The sequence below is a fragment of the Indicator indicator genome, chromosome 23, assembly GCF_027791375.1.
Source record: "Indicator indicator isolate 239-I01 chromosome 23, UM_Iind_1.1, whole genome shotgun sequence".
In the NCBI taxonomy this organism is placed as follows: Eukaryota; Metazoa; Chordata; class Aves; order Piciformes; family Indicatoridae; genus Indicator; species Indicator indicator.
Window position 1 is genome coordinate 16,490,792 of NC_072032.1, and position 19,226 is coordinate 16,510,017.

The 19,226-nt window shown below is 52.5% G+C and overlaps 2 protein-coding genes across 2 annotated transcripts in view; one reads left to right on the forward strand and one right to left on the reverse strand.

The window, feature by feature from the left end:
- Positions 1-3,155: 3,155 nt before the first annotated feature.
- LOC128974761 (zinc finger protein 883-like) lies at positions 3,156-5,700 on the forward strand. The gene is made up of 3 exons (XM_054391459.1): positions 3,156-3,322; positions 3,566-4,045; positions 4,325-5,700. Exons 1-3 carry the CDS (start codon positions 3,156-3,158, stop codon positions 5,412-5,414), a joined length of 1,737 nt encoding a protein of 578 aa, XP_054247434.1. The 3' UTR covers positions 5,415-5,700.
- A 9,977-nt stretch (positions 5,701-15,677) lies between these two features.
- Positions 15,678-19,226, reverse strand: part of LOC128974880 (maltase-glucoamylase-like) — a 73,270-nt gene continuing 69,721 nt past the window's right edge. Inside the window, exons 46-47 of the mRNA XM_054391635.1 lie at positions 17,330-17,500; positions 15,678-15,740 (exon numbers count right to left, since the gene is read on the reverse strand). Of these exons, the coding sequence (XP_054247610.1) occupies positions 15,678-15,740; positions 17,330-17,500 (234 nt within the window). The remainder of the gene's footprint in view (positions 15,741-17,329; positions 17,501-19,226) is intronic.

Genomic DNA, 19,226 nt, shown 5'->3' on the forward strand with positions numbered 1-19,226 from the left:
GAGAGATTCAAAAACATGTTGCTAATTTTTTTAATGTGGTTTTAAGCCTGTTTAAGCCTTTTTCAAGGATGTTGAAGGCTTAAAGAACCCCAGAAACTCACTAAAAATAATTTTGCAAAGATTTTAAGAATCTTGAAGAGAGTTTATTAGCTTTTGCAAGGTTTATAAGAGTTACAAAGAAATTTTATTGGTTTCTTGAGCACTTTTAAACATTCTTATTTGTGAAATGTATTGAACAGTTAAGTCTAGAAACTCACAAAAATCACTTTAAAATTTGTTGGTTTTAACAGATTTTAATGACTTGAAGAGACTTAAATAGTTTTGAAGATATTTTGATGATGTTTCGGTTGGTTTTAAGCCTTGTTAAGCATTTTTGAAGGGTGTGGAGACCTTAACCTCAGTCATCAAAATCTCTACAAAATTAGTTTTAAGAGTTTTGAAGGGTGTTTTATGACATTTTGGTGGTTTTTCAGGCATATTTGAAGAGTTTGGAAAACCTGTAACTTGATATAATCTCTCCAACACTCTTAAAGAGATTTTAATTCATTGCTAGGTGGGTTTAGAAACTTTTAACAGTTTTGAGAATAATGAAATTTTGGGGGGCCTTCAGGAGTTTTGGAGAGATGTTGATGGTTTTCAGGTGAGTTGTAAACCTTTTTAAGCATTTTGAAGTGTGGCAAACACATAAATAAGCCTAGAAACTAACTACAGTCACTTCAAAATTATTTTTTAAGAGCGTTTAATGAATTTTTAAGGGCTTTTGTCAAGTTTTGAAGGGATTTTGATGATTTTTTTTCACTTGGTTTTAAGCTTTATTAAACATTTTGGAAGGGTTTTGAACGGGAGTGGTCAGTACCAGGATGGGGACACTGGTGCTGCACTGGCTTTGAACTGGGTGAGAAGCTCTGTCAGGACATGGGCACTGCCATTCAATCACAAAGAGGGCCACTGCAGATTTGTTCTCTCCTTGTCGTTGTTATTGTTTTTATACACATGTTGTTCTCTCTTATCCTCCTCCTCATCTTCCTCAATGCTGCACTTCAACTGCTCCAACTTGTTTTCCAGGGTATTCTCCATGCTCTCACCTGGGGGCTTCTGTTGGGCCATGCTGGGGCTCTGGATCAGCCCTGGGGCTTTGGTGGGGCCCTGGGAACTCTAGAAGGACACAGTGTGAGTACAGATGGACAGACAAAGGGTCAAGGCTGCAGGCGGGTGGGAGGGGTTAGTTCAGCAGCTCTGTGGCTCTGGCTGTCTCCTACCTACAGTGGTGGTGGCAGCAGCTGACCCCAGAAGCTCAAACATCCAATCTTGCCTGGGTCAGGACGGTTTCCTGACACCTCCTGACAGCTAACACCACCCAAACAGGCACTTGGGGTCCTGCCTACACAGCCCATCCCATACCCCAGGGTAGAATTCACCTGAGCTTTCACTCCCTCTCTGTCCCCCTTCATCAATTCCTGCATGGGGTGGCTGCAGGGTCCCTCCCCACCCCTCATTTGTACCTCCCCACCCTGGCTTGTTGCTGGTTCTTTCAGCCCTCCAGCTCATCCCATCCTTTAGTCTCAGGACCCTTCCATTTCCATTCTCCTGCTTTCAGCCCAGTTCTTTAGGTGCTTCCCCAGCCACAACATTTTCCACTCCACCCTTTCAACTGCAGTGGCAGTGGAGGTGGGGGGACACAGGGCCATGGGACAGCAAAGACACGAGGGACATGGATGGTCTGGGAATGGGGGAAGGGTCTGGGAATAGGCAGGAATTAGGCCTTGTCCCCTCAAAAAGGGGACAGGATCAAGGGCCCAGCTGAAAAATGTGTGTGCAGGAATTGCCAAAATCTGGCAGCATTTCAGGAGCTAAAAGGAGTGAATTCTCCTGTGCCTTTGCATGTGTCAGTTGGGAGGTTACCAACAGACCCTGGGCACTGTGCCCTCACATCAAACCTCATTTTCTCTTGGGGATTTAAAATGGAGCACCAGGAGAACTCCAGAGAGAAAACTGACAGAAATGGGCAGGGAGGGAAGGAATTAAAAGCCTTTCAAATAAGGATCTTTAGGCTGCCTCTGTGTGTGTATGGTGCTGGAGGTATGTGTCAGGTTTGCCAAGGAGAGACTTCTCCAGCATCAGGTTATGCAAGAAGCTGATCCTCCTTTCCTGCATCTCCAGAGAGCATGAACATCCCATTCTCTGTGTCCTCGGGGCTTCTCTGATTTTCTCTTGAGTAGTGGCTAGCACAGAGATGGCCCTGTGCGGGGCCCTGCTGGCAGGTATGTCAGCAGGGCAGAGCTGAGGACAGGAGTGGGTGAGGTGGAGTGGGCTCTGTCAGCAGGGCCGTAGAGGAGACCTGGGGCCAGAGCAACATCTCTTGGCAAATGCAGCTGCAGGCAGCAAAGCCATGGGCATGGACCTGGGAGAAGCCTGCAGCCAAGGCCTGGGAGAGGCTGGTTGGAAGCACCTCTCTTGTGGTGCTGCCCTGCAGCTGTCTTCTGGGGGTTGTGTGCTGGGCAAGGAGCTGAGTCTCTGCTTCTTCCGACCTCCCATCTTTAGCAGCCCTTCCTGTCTGCTGTGCCTGTGCTGCTGGGCTTGGGAGCTACCCCCAGCAAGGCCTAGTTCTGCTGCATGGTCCTGGGCAGTGCTCAGCCATCCCTTGCAGGGCAGACTTTTGAGTCCTTTGATTATCTCTAGCAGGGGCTGTGTCCTTCTTTCCATCATCCCTGCCTCTCTAGGCTGAGGAAGAGCAGAGTTTGCAGATCTGCTCCTTGGAACAGCTCGGTGGGTGAAGAACCCAGCTGTAGGACAGCAGCAAGACCTCAGGCCCCTGCTAACCTCTGGGTACCTCCCAACCCCCTCCAGACCTGCTTCCCTACCACATCTCACCCCTCGTGGGACTTTGAGGGTCATTGGTTCTGCTGGGAATTTGGGGCTCAGTCCCCTGACCCTCAGGCAGTTGGGGTCAGTTGCATAGCCAGGGAAGGAGGGTTGGGATGGGTAAGTACTTGGGGGTCTCAGCCACCTAGCACTGGCCCCAGGGAACTCAGCACAAGGATGAAGGGCCTGATGCTTCCATTGCAAGAAGTCACACACATTGTCCTTCTCTTCTCAGTCACGTGGTCCCCAAGGACTTGCCCAGCAGCACAGGGATTGCCCCTCCCCCCAGCAACATGGCCACCCAGAAGGACCTGGACAAAATCCTGGAGGAGACCTATCTGAAGAATAATTTGGAGGAGCCAAAGTGCAGCTCTGAGGGAGAAGAGGGTGACAAAGATATGGATGAGGAGGACGACAAGGATGAATTACATGAAGAGGAGGACCTTGATGATGATGATGAGTATGAGGAGGATGAAGGGGAGGATGTGGAAGAAGAGGAAGATGATGTGGTGGAGGAGGAGGATGAAGAGGAAGATGAGGAGGATGACGAGGAAGAAGGCAAAGCCATATCATTCCCCTCTTTGCCACCCAAGCAGATGAATCAGTGCCCCCAGTGTGGGCAGAGCTTCCCACCCAGCTCAGAGCCAGTGAAGTCCAACTGCCCCCAGCCTGATGAGCAATCCTTCGTCTGTGGTGATGGCAGGGAGAGCTTCAAGCTCAGTGCCAAGCTCACCCAGTACCACAGGGTCCACAACGGGAAGAAGCTGTACATCTGCTCTGGCTGCGGCAAGAGCTTCACTCGCAGCCTGATGCTCATCGCCCACTGGCACAGCCACACTGGGAAGAAGCCCTTCGCCTGCACCGGCTGTGGTAAGAGCTTCCGCCATGGCTTCAGCTTCCTCCAGCACCGTCGTATTCACACTGGCGAGAGGCCGCATGTCTGCGGTGACTGTGGCAAGAGCTTCCAGGGGAGCTCCCTGCTCATCGCTCACTGGCTTGTCCATGCTGGCGAGCAACCCTTCACCTGTACTGACTGTGGCAAGAGCTTCAGCGTCAGCTGCCACCTCTTCCGGCACTGCCGCGTCCACACCGGAGAGAAGCCGTACTGCTGCGCCGGCTGTGGTCAGAGATTCCGTTGGAGCAAGACGCTCATCACCCACTGGCGTGTCCACAGTGGCCAGAAGCCCTTTGCCTGCACCAGCTGTGACAAGACCTTCAGCCACGTCTCCCACTTCTTCCAGCACCGCCATGTCCACACCAGTGAGAGGCTGTGCAAATGCAGTGACAGCAGCAAGAGCTTCAGCTGCAGCTCTGACCACCTCTCCAAGGGTCATGGACTGTGCAGCAGGGAGGAGAAGCCACCAGTTCCCAAAATTATTGCCAATGCCTGCGGCAAGTGCCGGCGGAGCTTCAGCAAACGCTCAGCCTTGGTGCAGCACATGCGGACCCACAGCGGTGAGAGGCCATACAGCTGCACCGACTGCGGCAAGAGTTTCAGCTCCAAATTCAACCTCACCCAGCACCACCGAATCCACACTGGGGAAAAGCCATTCCAGTGTGGTAAGTGTGGCAAGAGCTTCACTCGGAAATTTTCATTCACCCAGCACCGCTGTGTTCGCATTGGTGAGAGGCCCTATGTATGTGGCGACTGTGGCAAGAGCTTCACTCGGAAATTTTCATTCACCCGGCACCGCTGTGTTCGCATTGGTGAGAGGCCCTATGTATGTGGCGACTGTGGCAAGAGCTTCACTCAGAGCTCAACCCTCACCAAGCACCACCGGACCCACACCAACAAGAAGCTGTACCACTGTGCTAAGAGTGGCAAGACCTTCAGCTCCGAGTCCACCCTCACCAAGCAACGCCACACCCACACTGGTGAAAAGCAACACCAGTGTGCTGACTGTGGCAAGAATTTCACCTACAGGTTCCTTCTCACTCGGCACCGCCGCACCCACACCGGTGAGAGGCCTTACATCTGTGGTGTATGCAGCAAAAGCTTCTTTGACAACTCGTCTCTCACCAAACACTGCCGCATCCACACTGGTGAGAAACCCTTCATCTGTGCTGACTGTGGCAAGAGGTTCGGCAGCAGATTCCATCTCACGCAGCACCACCGTGTGCACACAGGTGAGAAGCCCTTCACCTGCACTGACTGCGGCAAAAGCTTCACTCAGAGCTTCAAACTAACCGAGCACCGCTACATCCACACCAGTGGGGAACTGTGCCGCTGTGCTGAGTGTGGAAAAAGCTTCAGCTCCAACTTCAACCTCAGGCAGCACCAGCGTGTGCACACTGGTGAGAGGCCATACATCTGTGGTGACTGCAATAAAAGCTTTGTTCATAAGTCTGACCTCACCCAGCACCGCCATACTCACACAGGTGAGAGGCCATATGTCTGCGGTGACTGTGGTAAAACCTTCGCTTGGAGGTCCAGCCTCATCCGGCACTGCCAGACCCACTCTGGTCTGAAGCCCTTCACTTGTGCCTACTGTGGTAAGAGCTTCAGCCACAGATCCCATCTAGGCCGGCATATTCAAATCCACACCAGGTGACCAGCCCACACCAGGGCACACAGAAATACATTGACCCTAGCACTGTCAGGTAAGCGTCACCCCCCCCGGGGGTCGTTTTCCACCAGATTGAACTGAAGTCATCTCTTTTACTCCTGCTTTTCTCAGAAGCAAATGTTCCTCTGCCCTCTGAGCTCTAATTAGTGCTGATGAGAATAATTGCAGTTAGTCAGCACAGCCAGTGCCACCACTGCAGGTGGACTGGGATTTGGCTGTTTGTTCCCCAACACTTTGTGTTTCCTCCCAACTGTAATGAAAAAACCCCAAACCTAATAAAATGATGTCTTTCTGTTTTTTCTTTGTAATTTCCTTCCAGAAGGGCTACTTTTGGGGGCATTTCTTTCTCAGGGCCAGGGCTGGAGCCATGGGCCCAGTTCAGGGAAGTCTTGGTGGGAAGCCTGAGGTTTTGGGAAGGTCTTGAAGGTTTCTTGGGGGAAACTTAGGGAGTTCTGGGGGCAGTCTTTGAAGGGGTGTCAGGGACTCTAGTCGGGGAGGTGAGGGGGTCCAGGGCACTAAGGGTGGATAACAACCCTGAGACCTCCTCTCCTGTTTTTGAGGCACATCTCAGCAGAGCATCCACAGCCCTTTGGGGGTGGGCTGCCTGGGCTTGGGGATAAACATGGAAGTATCCAGAGCTGTCACTGCTGCCAGCTCAGCTGCATCTGTATGAGCAGATGGAGCATTGTGATGTGGCCACCACAGCTGAAGGAAACAAACGCTGACAGCCTCATTGAAATCCCTCAAACTCCCCAAACATGGGAGCAGGGCAGCCCTTCCACCAACACTCCATGCTATTCCTGTTGCAGGAGCCCCATATCAATAGATATTAGAAAATGTACAGACAGAGAGCTCTGGATGCAGCTCTGGATTTCTCTCTATATTGACAGATTGATTTCTGTCTACACATGGATATTTAGATGGGGTTGGTTTTAGCTGCATGGGCCCACTAGAAGGGAGAGGGGATGGGTGGGCACCAACCCCCACACTGATAACAAGCCATGAGGGCAGGGAGTTATTCCATGCCATGCTCACTGCAGAGGAAAAGGCTGGCTGGAGCTGAAAGAGGTTACGTGGCTGGAGTGTATTCTAAAGTTTAGAAAGTTTCATTTTCTGGAATTTTGGAGCTTTTTCCCTGCTTCCAGGCAGGGATGAGGCCCTTTTGTGCTTTGGTTCGCAGTTGTGGGAGGCTCACGTTTTGTCTCTTCCCTTCCTCACTGATTTTACTGCCTGCTCTGCTCTGTGCTTGCTGTTTGATACTACTTTGTGTGTTAGAATTTGGGGGATGGCCAAGCAAGTCACACTGCTGCAGACATTGCCCATCGTAAATGTTTCTTGTGTGCTTGATGTCACTGAACCACATTGAAGAAGACGTCAGACACCACTTGACTACTGAATTTCCTTCCCATTCTGATTGGATGATAGCATTCTCTGTCTACAGGCAAGAGGCAACCACACAGCTGCTCTCTGGGTGAGATAAATGGACTTCAGTAATAGGGCACATTGTGGTGGCACAGTCCCCCTGTCACTCAAAGCCATGTGAGAGCTGATACCATGCCCCTTCCGCCAGATATGGATTGGGAAAAACAGAACTAGAACACTGAAAGGTCTCCTTGGCATGCTGGGCCCTCAATTTCCCACCTTTGCAATGCTCTCCCTTTAGTTTGGGAGTTTGTCATATTCTGACAGCTCCGTGCATCTGTACCTGGTCTGTACCTGGGTGCTGACAGCTCCGTGCATCTGTACCTGGGTGCTGACAGCTCAGTGCATCTCTACCTGGGTGCTGACAGTTCAAAGCATCTGTGTCTGGGTGCTGACAGTTCAAAGCATCTGTGTCTGGGTGCTGACAGTTCAAAGCATCTGTGTCTGGGTGCTGACAGTTCAATGCATCTGTACCTGGGTGCTGACAGCTCAGTGCATCTGTACCTGGATGCTGACAGCTCAGTGCATCTGTATCTGGATCACTACCAACAGAGTGGAGATAAAAAACTTAGACAGCCAAAAAATTCAGGGTCAGTGCAACTGACAGAAAACACCAGGATGATTCAATATCCAAGGTTAGCCACAGCAGAGTAATACCTAATGACAGTTAATGATCTTGGTCCCTACAAGCTGTGACCCTGGCTGTTTTTTGAAACACAAAGCCATGACCTCTTCAGCCAAAAGGCAACCCTTTGAGTGATATTTCTGTTTCCTCACCTCTGCTTTGAACCCTAACATTTGCACTTTTCAGAGGTTGTTTTCCTGTTCCTCTACCACCAAATGCACCACAATCACCACTCTTCAAGCAGGAGCACACCTCAACTGTAGTGCCCTGAGCTTGCACTTCACCACATTAAAGAAGCCCCAGTCCCTCAGGCTCTCCACCCCAATACTAGCAGATCTCCTCTGAAGCCTCTCATGGTCTTCAAAACTCCTTCAGACCACAAGTCCCAAAGCCAGACGCTAAGAATCCAGATGTGGCCACATCAGTGCAAGGGCAGGACAATCCCTGTGTCTGGGTAGCCACACTCCTCCTGCCACAGCCCAGCTGCACTTGGCCTTCTGCACTGTGCTCAGGCTCTGCTCCATCCCAGCCCATTGGCAATGGTCCCTGCCAGAGGCCTTTCTGTGTGGGGACACAGCACAACCTCCAGCTGCAAAGCAAGCCCCAAGGCAGCTCCCTGCTGCTGCTGCCTCTCAGCTTCTGCATTGGCCACAGCCAGGGTCTGTCCCTGCTGCTGTCCCCTCAGGCACTCAGGGGCAGGCAGGTGCCAAGCCAGCTGCAAGGCTCTTCCTGCAGGGGCCAGCTGCAGCTGCTTAGGGACAGGGAGTGCCACAAGTCTCTTGCCCACCACATGCCTTCGTGCTGGCCTGCTGGGGACTCTGGCAGCTGGAGGCCAAAAGCACAGAGGCCAGGCAGGAGTCAGGGGCTGCCCTAGCAGCTGCTGCAGCCAGCAGTGACCTCCCAGTGCCTTTGCTGCCCTCTTGCTGCTGCTGCCCTAGCAGCTGCTGAGCCAGCAGTGACCTCCCAGCCCCTGCACAGCCTTGTGCCTGCTGCTGTGCAGGAGATGCTGAGGCACAGCTGAGCTGCCCATGGCATTGCCACCCATCTGCTCCTGGGCTCCAGCAGCTGCTCAGCCACAGGACACCTCCTGCTCCTCTTCCAAGGCCATGCAGCTCCTCTGGAAGATCACAGCCCCTGCCCTGTGCCAGGGGCCATCCAGAGTCAGTCAGGGATGGGAGATGATGCAGGTGAGAGGTCAGAGCACAGGAACGAAGTTTGGGGCTGAGGTGTCCAGGGGAGGGCTGAGGACTCAGAGCTGCCTTTCAGGGCTGTGGCTCAGGCCAAGGCTAAGGAGAGGCTATGGTGTCCTGCTGGGCAGGGCTCAGGTGAGGGCCAGCTCTGAGGGGCAGGGCTTGGGATGGAGCTGGGCTGAGGGCTGGGGTTAAATCCAAGGGGTCAATGACAGGGATAAAGGCTGGGGCCAGTGTGAGCAATGGGGACAGAGTCAGGGCTAGGGGTAGATTTGGGAGCATCTGAGCTGGGAGGGGGTGAGGTGAGGATGGGCTCAGCTCCTTTGGGTTAGAGCAGGGCAGTGGGTCAGAGAAGGAGCAGGGCATTGGGGTATGGCTTGAGGGGGACTGGGTAGAGACTGGGAGGGGCCAAGGGGATCCAGCATCTAATTGATGGGTCCAAGTATGTACTGGGGAGGTGTCTGAGGATTGATTTTTTACTGTGAGAGGCTGGTCTGTACTGAGAGACATTAAAACAATCCAGTTCATACTGGGAGAGACTCAGTCTCTACTAGGAGGAGGCAATTGGATATAGTTTATACTGGGCCAAGTTCCAGTCTGTACTGGGACAGGATTAGGATTTTTGGATTGTACTTGGAGTGGGGCAATCTTTACTGGGAGAGGCCTTGGGATCAAGTTTTACTGGAAGGGGTCAGAGACTGCACTAGGAAGTGCCAAGGGATCCTGTTAGTACTGGGAGGAAGCCCATTCTGTCCTGTGTAGGTTATGGTATCAATTAGTAGTGGTAGATTGCCAAGTCCAAACTGGGAGGGGGAAAAGCAAACCAGTTCATACTGGCACGTGGCCCAGTTTAGGCTTGCAGGGTGTCAAGATATCTGATTTGTACTAGAAAAGGTCCCAGAGTGGACTGGGATGGTGCCAAGGGTGCAGTTTGTCCTGGCAGGGAGTACAGTGTGCACTGGGAGGAGTCAGAGTATCCATTTTTCATTTGGAGGGATCCAGTCAGCACTGGTACATTGCCCAGACTGTACTAGGAGGGAGTCAGGATATCCAGTTTGTTCTCTGACAGGGGCCCAGTCTGTGTTGGGAGGGTTTAAAGAGATCCAGTATTTACTGGGTATCAGGGGTCAAGTTTGTACTGAGGTGAGGCTGAAACTGTAGTGGCATGGGACCAGGGGCTCAGGTGTGTACTGGAATGGGGTCCAGTCTGTACTGGGAGGGGAAGAGGGGATTCAGTTTAAACTGGGACTTGCCCTGTCTTTACTGGGAGGGGTGGGAGCGGCACAGTTTTGAATGAGATGTTGCCAAGTCTACACTGGGAGGAGAAAAAGGGATCCAGTTAATAGTGGGACAAGGCTTAGTCTGTCCTTGGATGGCTTAAAGGGACACTGTTAGGGCTGGGACAGGGCCCAGACTGTACTGGGATGGAGCGAGGTGTCCAGTTTGTACTGTAATGGACACAGTCACTCCTGGAAGGGGGCCGGGGGCCAGGGACCAGTGGAATCAGTTTATAGTGGAACAAGGCCAGGGCTGTACTTGGAGATGTTAATGGGACCCAGTTTCTCTGGGACAAAACCCAATGGATACTGCAATGGGCTCAGGGTATGAAGTTTGTACTCAGCCCAGCCCCAGTCTGTACTGGGAGGAGAGCAGAGGATGCAGTTTGTACTGGGACTTCACAGAACATGACAGAATCAACCAGGTTGGAAGAGACCTCCAAGTTCATCAAGTCCAACCCAACCCTAACTAATCAACTAGACCATGGCACTAAGTGCCTCATCCAGGCTTTTCTTAAATACCTCCAGGGATGTTGAGCCCACCTGGGAAGCCCACTCCAGTGGGCAGTCTCTCTTTCTGTGAAGAACTTACTTCTAAGATCAAGGGGTTAAAGAGATTCAGTTTGTACAGGGAGGAGAGCCCAGTCTGTACTGGGACAGCATCAGGGGCTCAGTTTGCACTGTAACAGGGCTCAGTCAGGGTTTGCAGGGGATGTGCTTTGTACTGGGATGGGACCCAGGCTGTACTGGGAGGGCATCAGGTGTCCAGTTTGTACTGGAATGGATGCAGTCAGTCTTAGGAGGGGGCCTGGAGATATGTTTTGTACTGGTTGGTACCCAGAGTGTAGTGGGAGAGGGCAAGATGATCCAGTTTGTTCTGGGAGGAGGCCTATGGTAGTTTTAGGCTATGCTTTTAAATTTTTTTTCACAGATCTTGAACAGAAAGTAGTAAAAATGTAAATAAATCACTATGGGGAGGGGAGGGGAGGGGAGAGGAAGGGGAGGGGAGGGGAGGGGAGAGGAAGGGGAGGGGAGGGGAGGGGAGAGGAAGGGAGGGGAGGGGAGAGGAAGGGAGGGGAGGGGAGGGGAAGGGAGAGGAGGGGAGAGGAGGGGAGAGGGAGGGGAGAGGAGGGGAGGGGAGATGGAGAGGAGGGGAATGGAGAGGGAGAGGAGTGGAGAGGGAGAGTATGGGAGTGGAGAGGGAGAGGAGGGGAGGGGAGAGGGAGAGGAGGGGAGAGGGAGAGGAGGGGAGAGGAGGGGAGAGGAGGGGAGGGGAGGGGAGGGGAGGGGAGGGGAGGAGAGGAGAGGGAGAGGAGAGGGAGATGAGAGGGAGAGGAGAGGAGAGGAGAGGGAGAGGAGAGGGAGAGGAGAGGGGGAGGAGAGGGGGAGGAGAGGGGGAGGAGAGGGGGAGGAGAGGGGGAGGGAGGGGAGGGGAGGGGAGAGGAGGGGAGAGGAGAGGGAGGAGAGGGGGAGGAGAGGGGAGGGAGAGGGAGGGGAGAGGAGAGGGAGAGGAGAGGGAGAGGAGAGGGAGAGGAGAGGGAGAGGAGAGGGAGAGGGAGGGAGAGGAGAGGGAGAGGGGAGGGAGAGGGGAGGGAGAGGGAGGGGAGGGAGGGGAGGGGAGGGGAGGGGAGGGGAGAGGAGAGGAGAGGGAGAGGAGAGGGAGAGGAGAGGGAGAGGAGAGGGAGAGGGGAGGGAGAGGGGAGGGAGAGGGGAGGGAGAGGAGAGGAGAGGAGAGGAGAGGAGAGGAGGGAGAGGGAGGGAGAGGGGAGGGAGAGGGGAGGGAGAGGGGAGGGAGAGGGGAGGGAGAGGGGAGGGAGAGGGGAGGGAGGGGAGGGGAGGGGAGAGGAGAGGGAGAGGAGAGGAGAGGGAGAGGGGAGGGAGAGGGGAGGGAGAGGGGAGGGAGAGGGGAGGGAGAGGGGAGGGAGAGGGGAGGGAGAGGGGAGGGAGGGAGGGGAGGGGAGGGAGAGGAGAGGGGAGGAGAGGGAGAGGAGAGGAGAGGAGAGGGAGAGGAGAGGGAGAGGAGAGGGAGAGGGGAGGGAGAGGGAGAGGGGAGGGAGAGGGGAGGGGAGGGAGGGAGAGGAGAGGAGAGGGAGAGGAGAGGGAGAGGAGAGGGAGAGGAGAAGGAGAGGAGAGGGAGAGGAGAGGGAGAGGAGAGGGAGAGGAGAGGAGAGGGAGAGGAGAGGGAGAGGAGAGGCAAAGTGGGGGTGAGAGACTCACTGAGGAGTGTCATGAGATGGTGGATGGTCATGGCCATGGGGTGCTCAGGGCTCTATTCCAGCCTGTCCAGGAGAGAAGCCTGCTGCCTGGTGGCTCTGTCCTGCTTTCTCCATCTGCCTGACCTGAGTTCTATGGTGAGAGGGGCAGGGAGAGGCAGCGAACAAGGAAGTAGAAGCCACTAACCACAGATGGGGAAATTACAGTCTGGATGTTGAGTGTCACGAGGATGTCATTATCTGTGAGATCCTCCCAACATGGTCACTGCCAAGTGACCACCATGAGCCAGCAGTGTGCCCTCATGGCCAAGGCCAATTGTATCCTAGGGTGCTGGAAGAAGAGTGTGGACAGCAGGTCAAGGGAGGATCTCTTGCACCTCTGTCCATGTAAGGCCACGTCTGCAGTATTAGGTTCAGTTCTGGGTGGTCCAGCTCTGGGTTCCCCATTTCAAGAGAGACAGGGAACTGCTGGAGAGAGTCCAGTGAAGGCTATAAAGGGGCCTGGAGCACCTCTGTGAAGAAGAAAGGCTCCATCTGGCCCAATCCTCTTCACCCTCACCCTTTAGGAAATGATAAGCATTAATAAAATCTTTTCTCAGCCTCCTCTTCTCCAGACTAAACACCCCCAAGGTCCCTCAGCTGCTCCTCCTCAGTCCTGTTCTCCAGACCCTTCCCCATCTTTGTTGCCCTTCTCTGCACCTGCTCCAGCCCCTGAATGGCCTTCTGGGACTGAGAGGCCCAAAACTCAACCCAGGGGTCAAGGTGTGGCCTCATCAGTGCCCATACAGGGGACAATCCCTGCCCTGCTCCTGCTGCCCACACCATTGCTGATCCAGATTAGGATGCTGGTGGCCTTCTTTCCCACCTGGATGCACCTGGGCTCGTCTCCAGCTGGCTGCTGACAAACATCTCCAGGTCCTTTTCCACCAGGCAACTTTCCAGCCACTCTGCTCCAGCTTGGAGCTTTCATGGGGTTGTTGTGACCCAAATGCAGGACCCAACACTGGGTCTTGTTGAACCTCATTTCTATTGCCCATGGATCCAGCCTGGCAATCCAGGTCCCGTGCAGAGCCTTTCAATCCTCAAGCAGATCAACATTTTAGTGTCATCTGCAAATTTACTGAGGATGCCCTCAATCCCCTCATCCAGATAATTGATGAAGATGTTAAACAGAACTGGCCCCAGCACTGGGTCCGGGGGAGCAGCACTGGTGACCAGCCACCAACTGGAGTTAACTCCATCCCCACCACTCTTTGGGCCTTGCCTTCAGCCAGATTTTTATCAGGGGAAGAATTCACCCACCCAAGCCATGAGCAGCCAGTTTTTAACTGGCTCTGTGGGAAGGAAAGGGGACTCCCTGAAGGACTCCTCCATATCTAAAACCAGGGGCTGAGATGGATGTGATGAACCTCTTAGGAAGTGTCAGTTTGCCTCCAAATTCAAGAAGCAGAACCTGCGTGCAGTGTTCAGCACCTCTGAACTGGTTGTTGATGCAAGACAGAGGTCATGGCCACCGTTAGGTTTCTCCTGGACACGGAGGTGGCTGAATCTCTGAGTCCTGCTTAACTCAGCTCCCATGGCTATCAGTAGGAGCCTCCTCTGTGAGGTTTAGGGCACTATTTACCTGTCCCACTAGAAATTCTGTGGGTTTGCTGCCTAGACACTGCTGTTTGATGACCTTTCTGGTGCTTGAGGTAGCATCTATCCAGCCTCCAGCTACCACACTATGAAGCTGAGGGTCTTCAAAGTTCATGCATCCCATCTGCTCACCTGCTGAGAAGAGCTCCACTGCCCCACGCTGCTTGGATGTTCCTAGATGACAGATAGTGGCTGTGTGACTGAATTGCTCCTGAGATGTTGCTCATCTCATCTGAAGTCTTGTGGCCAGAGGAGCCTCTGACGCAGAAAGGCAAGGCCATGTCCACCAGGCAGGGCAGCCAACATCCTTGTGGGTCTGCTTGGCAAGAAGGTTCTCAGCCTTTGGGACTGCAGGCTCTATGACTTCTTGCATTATCTGTTAGTCTCAGGGTGCTGCTTCTTCCAACTCAAACCACTCATCTGGCCAGAGAAATGTGGGCAACAAGGGCAGGAGAGGGGAATCTGCCCCTTGACTCTGCTCTGCTGAGACCTCACCTCCTGCCTCCAGTTCTGGTGTCCCCAGCAGAAGAAGGACACAGAGCTCTTAGAGTGAGTCCAGAGGAAGCCACACAGCAGCCTGGTCTTATAGCAGAGAGCTTCCAGCCCTTGGACATCATGGATGTTTACTTATGTCTTGCAGTGTGTCATGGAACAGTGCTGACTGTGGAATTGTGTTGGTTGGGCCTTTAAGATCGTTGAGTCCAACCATTCTCTAACTCTGCCAAGGCTGGGGCTAACCCATGGCCCTCAGCACCACATCTCTGCATCTTTGAAACACCTCCAGCAATGGGGATGCAACCATTGCCCTGGGTAGCCTGTGCCAGGCTTTGAGAATCCTTGCAGTGGAGACTTTTCTTCTGATATCCAACCCAAACCTCCTCTGGTGCATCTTGAAGCCACTTCCTCTCCTCCTATCCCTTGTTCCCTGAGAGAAGAGAACAGCTCCCACCTCACTGCAGCCTCCTGTCAGGGAGCCAGAAGGTCTCCTCTCAGCCTTCTTTTCTCCAGATTAAGTAACCCCCTCATTTCCTCCTCCCCACCCCTGTTCTCCAGACCCTTCCCCAGCTTTGATGCCCTTCTCTGGACCTGCTCCAGCCCTTGGAAGACTGCTAAAGGCTAAGAAAAAGCCTTTAACTGGAACCTCTCTCCCAGCACACTTAGAACAAGATTTTCTTTCCATGACATGAAAACTCCATCAAAGCCTCAATAAAGGGACAAGACCATTTCTGGGGGGAGGGTTAGTGTGGAAACACCAATTTTAATTCCACAGAGCTTCAGGTCAAACGTTGGAGAACTCATGTCCCAGTTGAAGGTCCTACAAATCACCCCTGAGGTCGTTGGGAGTGCCGCAGTGCTTCCTGGATCAGCAGCCACCCAAGCATCTTCTCATTTTCAATCAATCCCGGCGGTTGCCCTTCATATGTCTCCATCTTTTCATAGAAGGCAATGAGGAGGACACCAAATAGAACTTCCACCTGGGCAGATCCCTCCATTTCGCATCCATGGTTTTCATTTTGAAAGTCCAAGTCATGCTGGGTTGAAAACAAACCCAAAATTGGTTAATTTTTGAAGTGTTCAAGGTCATGTTGGATGAGGTCTCTGACCACCCTGGTCTAATGGAAGATGTCCCTGCCCATGGCAGGGTGGGGGTTGGAACAGGCTGAATTTTTGGGTCCCTTCCAACCCAACCCCTTCTGTGATTCTCTGATTGAGTGCTTTGAGGTGTGGGCAGGCTGTAATCAAACCACAGCTCCTTCCTGCCACACCAACTGTGTGATGGTGCAAAGTGTTTCAAGAAGTCCAAGAGGCAGGAGGAGAAGGGAAGAAACAATTTGTGAAGGTCTCAGCTCCTGCTCTCTGGCCAGCAATCTCAGGAGGCATTTTTAGCTCCACTCTAACTTGTAGTCTTGGCCCAGCTCAAGTTCCAGGTGGGTGATTTCCAGGACCTTTGAAAAACAAACAAAAAACCAAACAAAATAAATAAAAAGCGATGAGTGACCCTGTTCTGAAGGTCCCAGAGGTTTGCTGGAGTTCAGAGAAGACAGCAGGTTCTTATTCCAGGTTCTTTCTCTTTGCCACCCCCTCTGCCATAGCAGGGCTACCCAGGGCAGGTCACACAGGAACACAACCAGGTGGGTTTGGAAAGTCTCCAGAGAAGGAGACTCCACAACCTCCCTGGGCAGCCTCCCCCAGGGCTCCAGCAGCCTCACACCAAAAGCTTTTCCTTATGGTGAGCTGGAACCTCCTGGGTTCCAGCTTGCACCTGTTGTTGCTTGTCCTATCACTGGGCACCACCAAACAGAGCCTGGTACCTTCATCTTGACACCCACCCCTCAGACATTTGTAGACATTGATCAGATCCCCTCTCAGCCTTCTCCTCACCAGACTATGCATCCCCAGGGCTCTCAGTCTCTCTTCATAGCAGAGATGTTCCTGCCCCTTCATCATCCTCGTAGCTTCTATTGAGCAGGTCTCTGTCTCTCTTGAACTGGGGAGCCCAAAACTGGACACAGTATTCCAGATGTGGTCTCAGCAGGGCAGAGAAGAGGGGCAGGAGAACCTCTCTTGACCTGCTGGCCACACTTTTCTTGCTGCACCCCAGGATGCCATTGGCTCTCTTGGCCACAAGGGCACATTGCTGTCCCATGGAGAACTTGCTGTCCACCAGCACTCCAAGGTCTCCCTGGAGTGCTTTCCAGCAGGACCACCCTAGTCTGTCCTGATGTCTGGTGTTGTTCCTCCCCAGATGCAGGACTCTGCTCTTGTCCCTATTGAACTTCATGAGGTTCCTCACCCAGCTTTCCAACCTTTGCCCAGTGATAGGACAGGGAACAAGAGAAATAAGCCAGACCACAGGAGGTTCCACCTTAACATGAGGAGGCACTTCCTTGGTGTGAGGGTGCTGGAGCCCTGAAACAGGCTGCCAGAGAGGCTGTAGAGTCTCCTTCTCTAGAGACTTTCCAAACCCTGCTGGTTTGGGTGGGAAGGGACCTTTCAATGCCACTCAGTCCAACCCTCCTGCAGTCAGCAGGGACATCCTCAACCAGAGCAGGTTACTCAGAGCCCCAAACAACTTGATCTGGAATGGTTCCAGAGGTGGGGGCAACCCCAACCTCTCAGGGCAACCTGGGCTGGGATCTCACCATCCTCAGTTCTCCCTTCTCTCCACTCTGAATCTGCCTCTTGGAGCTTAAACCATCACCCCTTGTCCTGTCCCAACAGGCCCTGCTCAAAAGTCTGTCCCCAGTTTTCTTTGAGGACCCTTGAAGCACTGAAAGGCCACCAGAAGGCCTCCCTGGAGCCTTCTCTTCTCCAGACTGAGCAACCTCAACCCTCTCAGCCTGGCCTCACAGCAGAAGGCTTCCAAACCTTAGCCCATCTCCATGGCCTTCTCTGGCCCCACTCCAACAGGACCCTGTCTGTACTGAGGACTCCACCACTGCAAGTGGGGTCTCAGAAGGGTGAAAAAAAGGGGCAGAATCCCTTCCTTCCCCTCTTTCAAGGCCAGGGTGTTTCCCAAACCGTTCTGATTTACCTGTTTTTGGCTGTTGTAGGTCACAGCATGAGGAGATGGAATCTGTTGGCCGTTCTGTGACACTGTCACGTTGTGAGCAGCTGAGGTCACCCCCAAAACCTTCACCTGAGTGAATTTCAAGTTGTTTGGATCCACATAGCCATGGTGCAGAACCTTGATCTCTAAAATGTTCTGAAGGGAGAGGACAAAGAAAAGTCAGTCATTTCTCCTTGGCAAAAAAATTGGCCTTTTTTTTTTTCCATCCCACTTGAGGCTAACAAAGTTCTTTTTTTCTTTTGTTCCATTAAAAAAAAATAATAAGCAAAATGTTGTAATTTCTTTGATATTCCCATTTTTCCCACCTTTCCAGATCTCTTCCCAACTCTTCCAGCTGGTTATTAAATAAATTTGTCCTTATGTCAATTTGACAGAGGAATAAAAAGAAAAAAAAGACTAAACCAACACATTTTCATAATTCCAACTTTTTTTTTTTTAATAATTTTCCTCTTAATTTGCTGAAATTTCCCAAATTCCTGAATTTAGTGGAAAGATTTCTGTGCCTCCTCAGGTTATTGCTCAAGTCTTGTGGGAATTTTGCTAAATTTGCTTTATTATTTGCCTAATTGAAGTCAAAGTGCAAGGTCCTGCAGCTGGCCAACCCCAGGCACAAATCCAGGCTGTGTGCAGAGGGTGTTGAGACCAGCCCTGAAGAAAGAGACTTGGGGGTGCTGGGTGATGAGAATCATAGAATAGAATTGTCTGGGTTGGAAGGGACCTCCAAAGGTCATCCAGTCCAACCCCCTCCGCGTCCTCCACTAGATCAGGTTGCCCAGAGCCCTGTCCACCCTCACCTTGAATATCTCCAGGGATGGAGTCCCAACTAACCCCCTGGGCACCCTGATCGTCACCACCCTCATGGTGCAGAACTTCTTCCTCACATCCAATCTAAATCTGCTCTGCTCCAGCTGAAGCCATTACAGAATCAAGTGCTCAGGGGTAAAAAGTAGTGTGTTCCTTGAAGTGGCACCAACTGATGCTTCTGCTGCCTGGATTTATCAGCCTCACATGTTCTACGAGTTCCCATGCCTTTGCTTATTTCCAAAATAAAATGAAATAACTAATGGTTTCCAGGATAAGGATATACAATCCCAAACTATCCTCGTGGCCAAGGAGGCCAATGGGATCCTGGGGTGCATTAGGAAGACTGTGTCCAGCAGATCAAAGGAGGTTCTCCTACCCCTCTACTCTGGCCTAGTGAGGCTCCACCTGGAATATTGCATCCAGTTCTGGGCTTCCCCAACTCAGGAGGGACAGGGGTCTGCTAGAGAGAATCCAAGGGAAGGCTACAAGGATGATTGAGAGACTGGAGCACTGCCTGATGAGGAGAGGCTGAGAGCCCTGGGGCTGTTTAGTCTGGAGAGGAGAAGACAGAGAGGATCTGATCAGTGTCTATAAATATCTGAGGGCTGGGGGTCAGGAAGGAGGGAACAGCCTCTGCTCATTTGTGCCCTGTGACAGGACAAGAGGCAATGGATGGAAACTACAGCATAGGAAGTTCTACCTCAACATGAGGAAGAACTTAGAATCAGTCAGGGTTGGAAGGGACCACAAGGATCATCTAGTTCTAACCCCCCTGCCACGGGCAGGGACACCCTACCCTAGATCAGGCTGGCCAGAGCCTCATCCAGTCTGGCCTTAAACACCTCCAGGGATGGGGCCTCAACCACCTCCCAGGGTCTCACCACTTCCATGGTGAAGAACTTCTTCCTTATGTCCAGCCTGAATCTCCCCACTTCCAGTTTTGTTCCATTCCCCCCAGTCCTATCACTACCTGATATCCTAAAAAGTCCCTCCACAGCTTTCTTGTAACCCCCCTGAGATACTGGAAGACCACAAGAAGGTCACCTCAGAGCCTTCT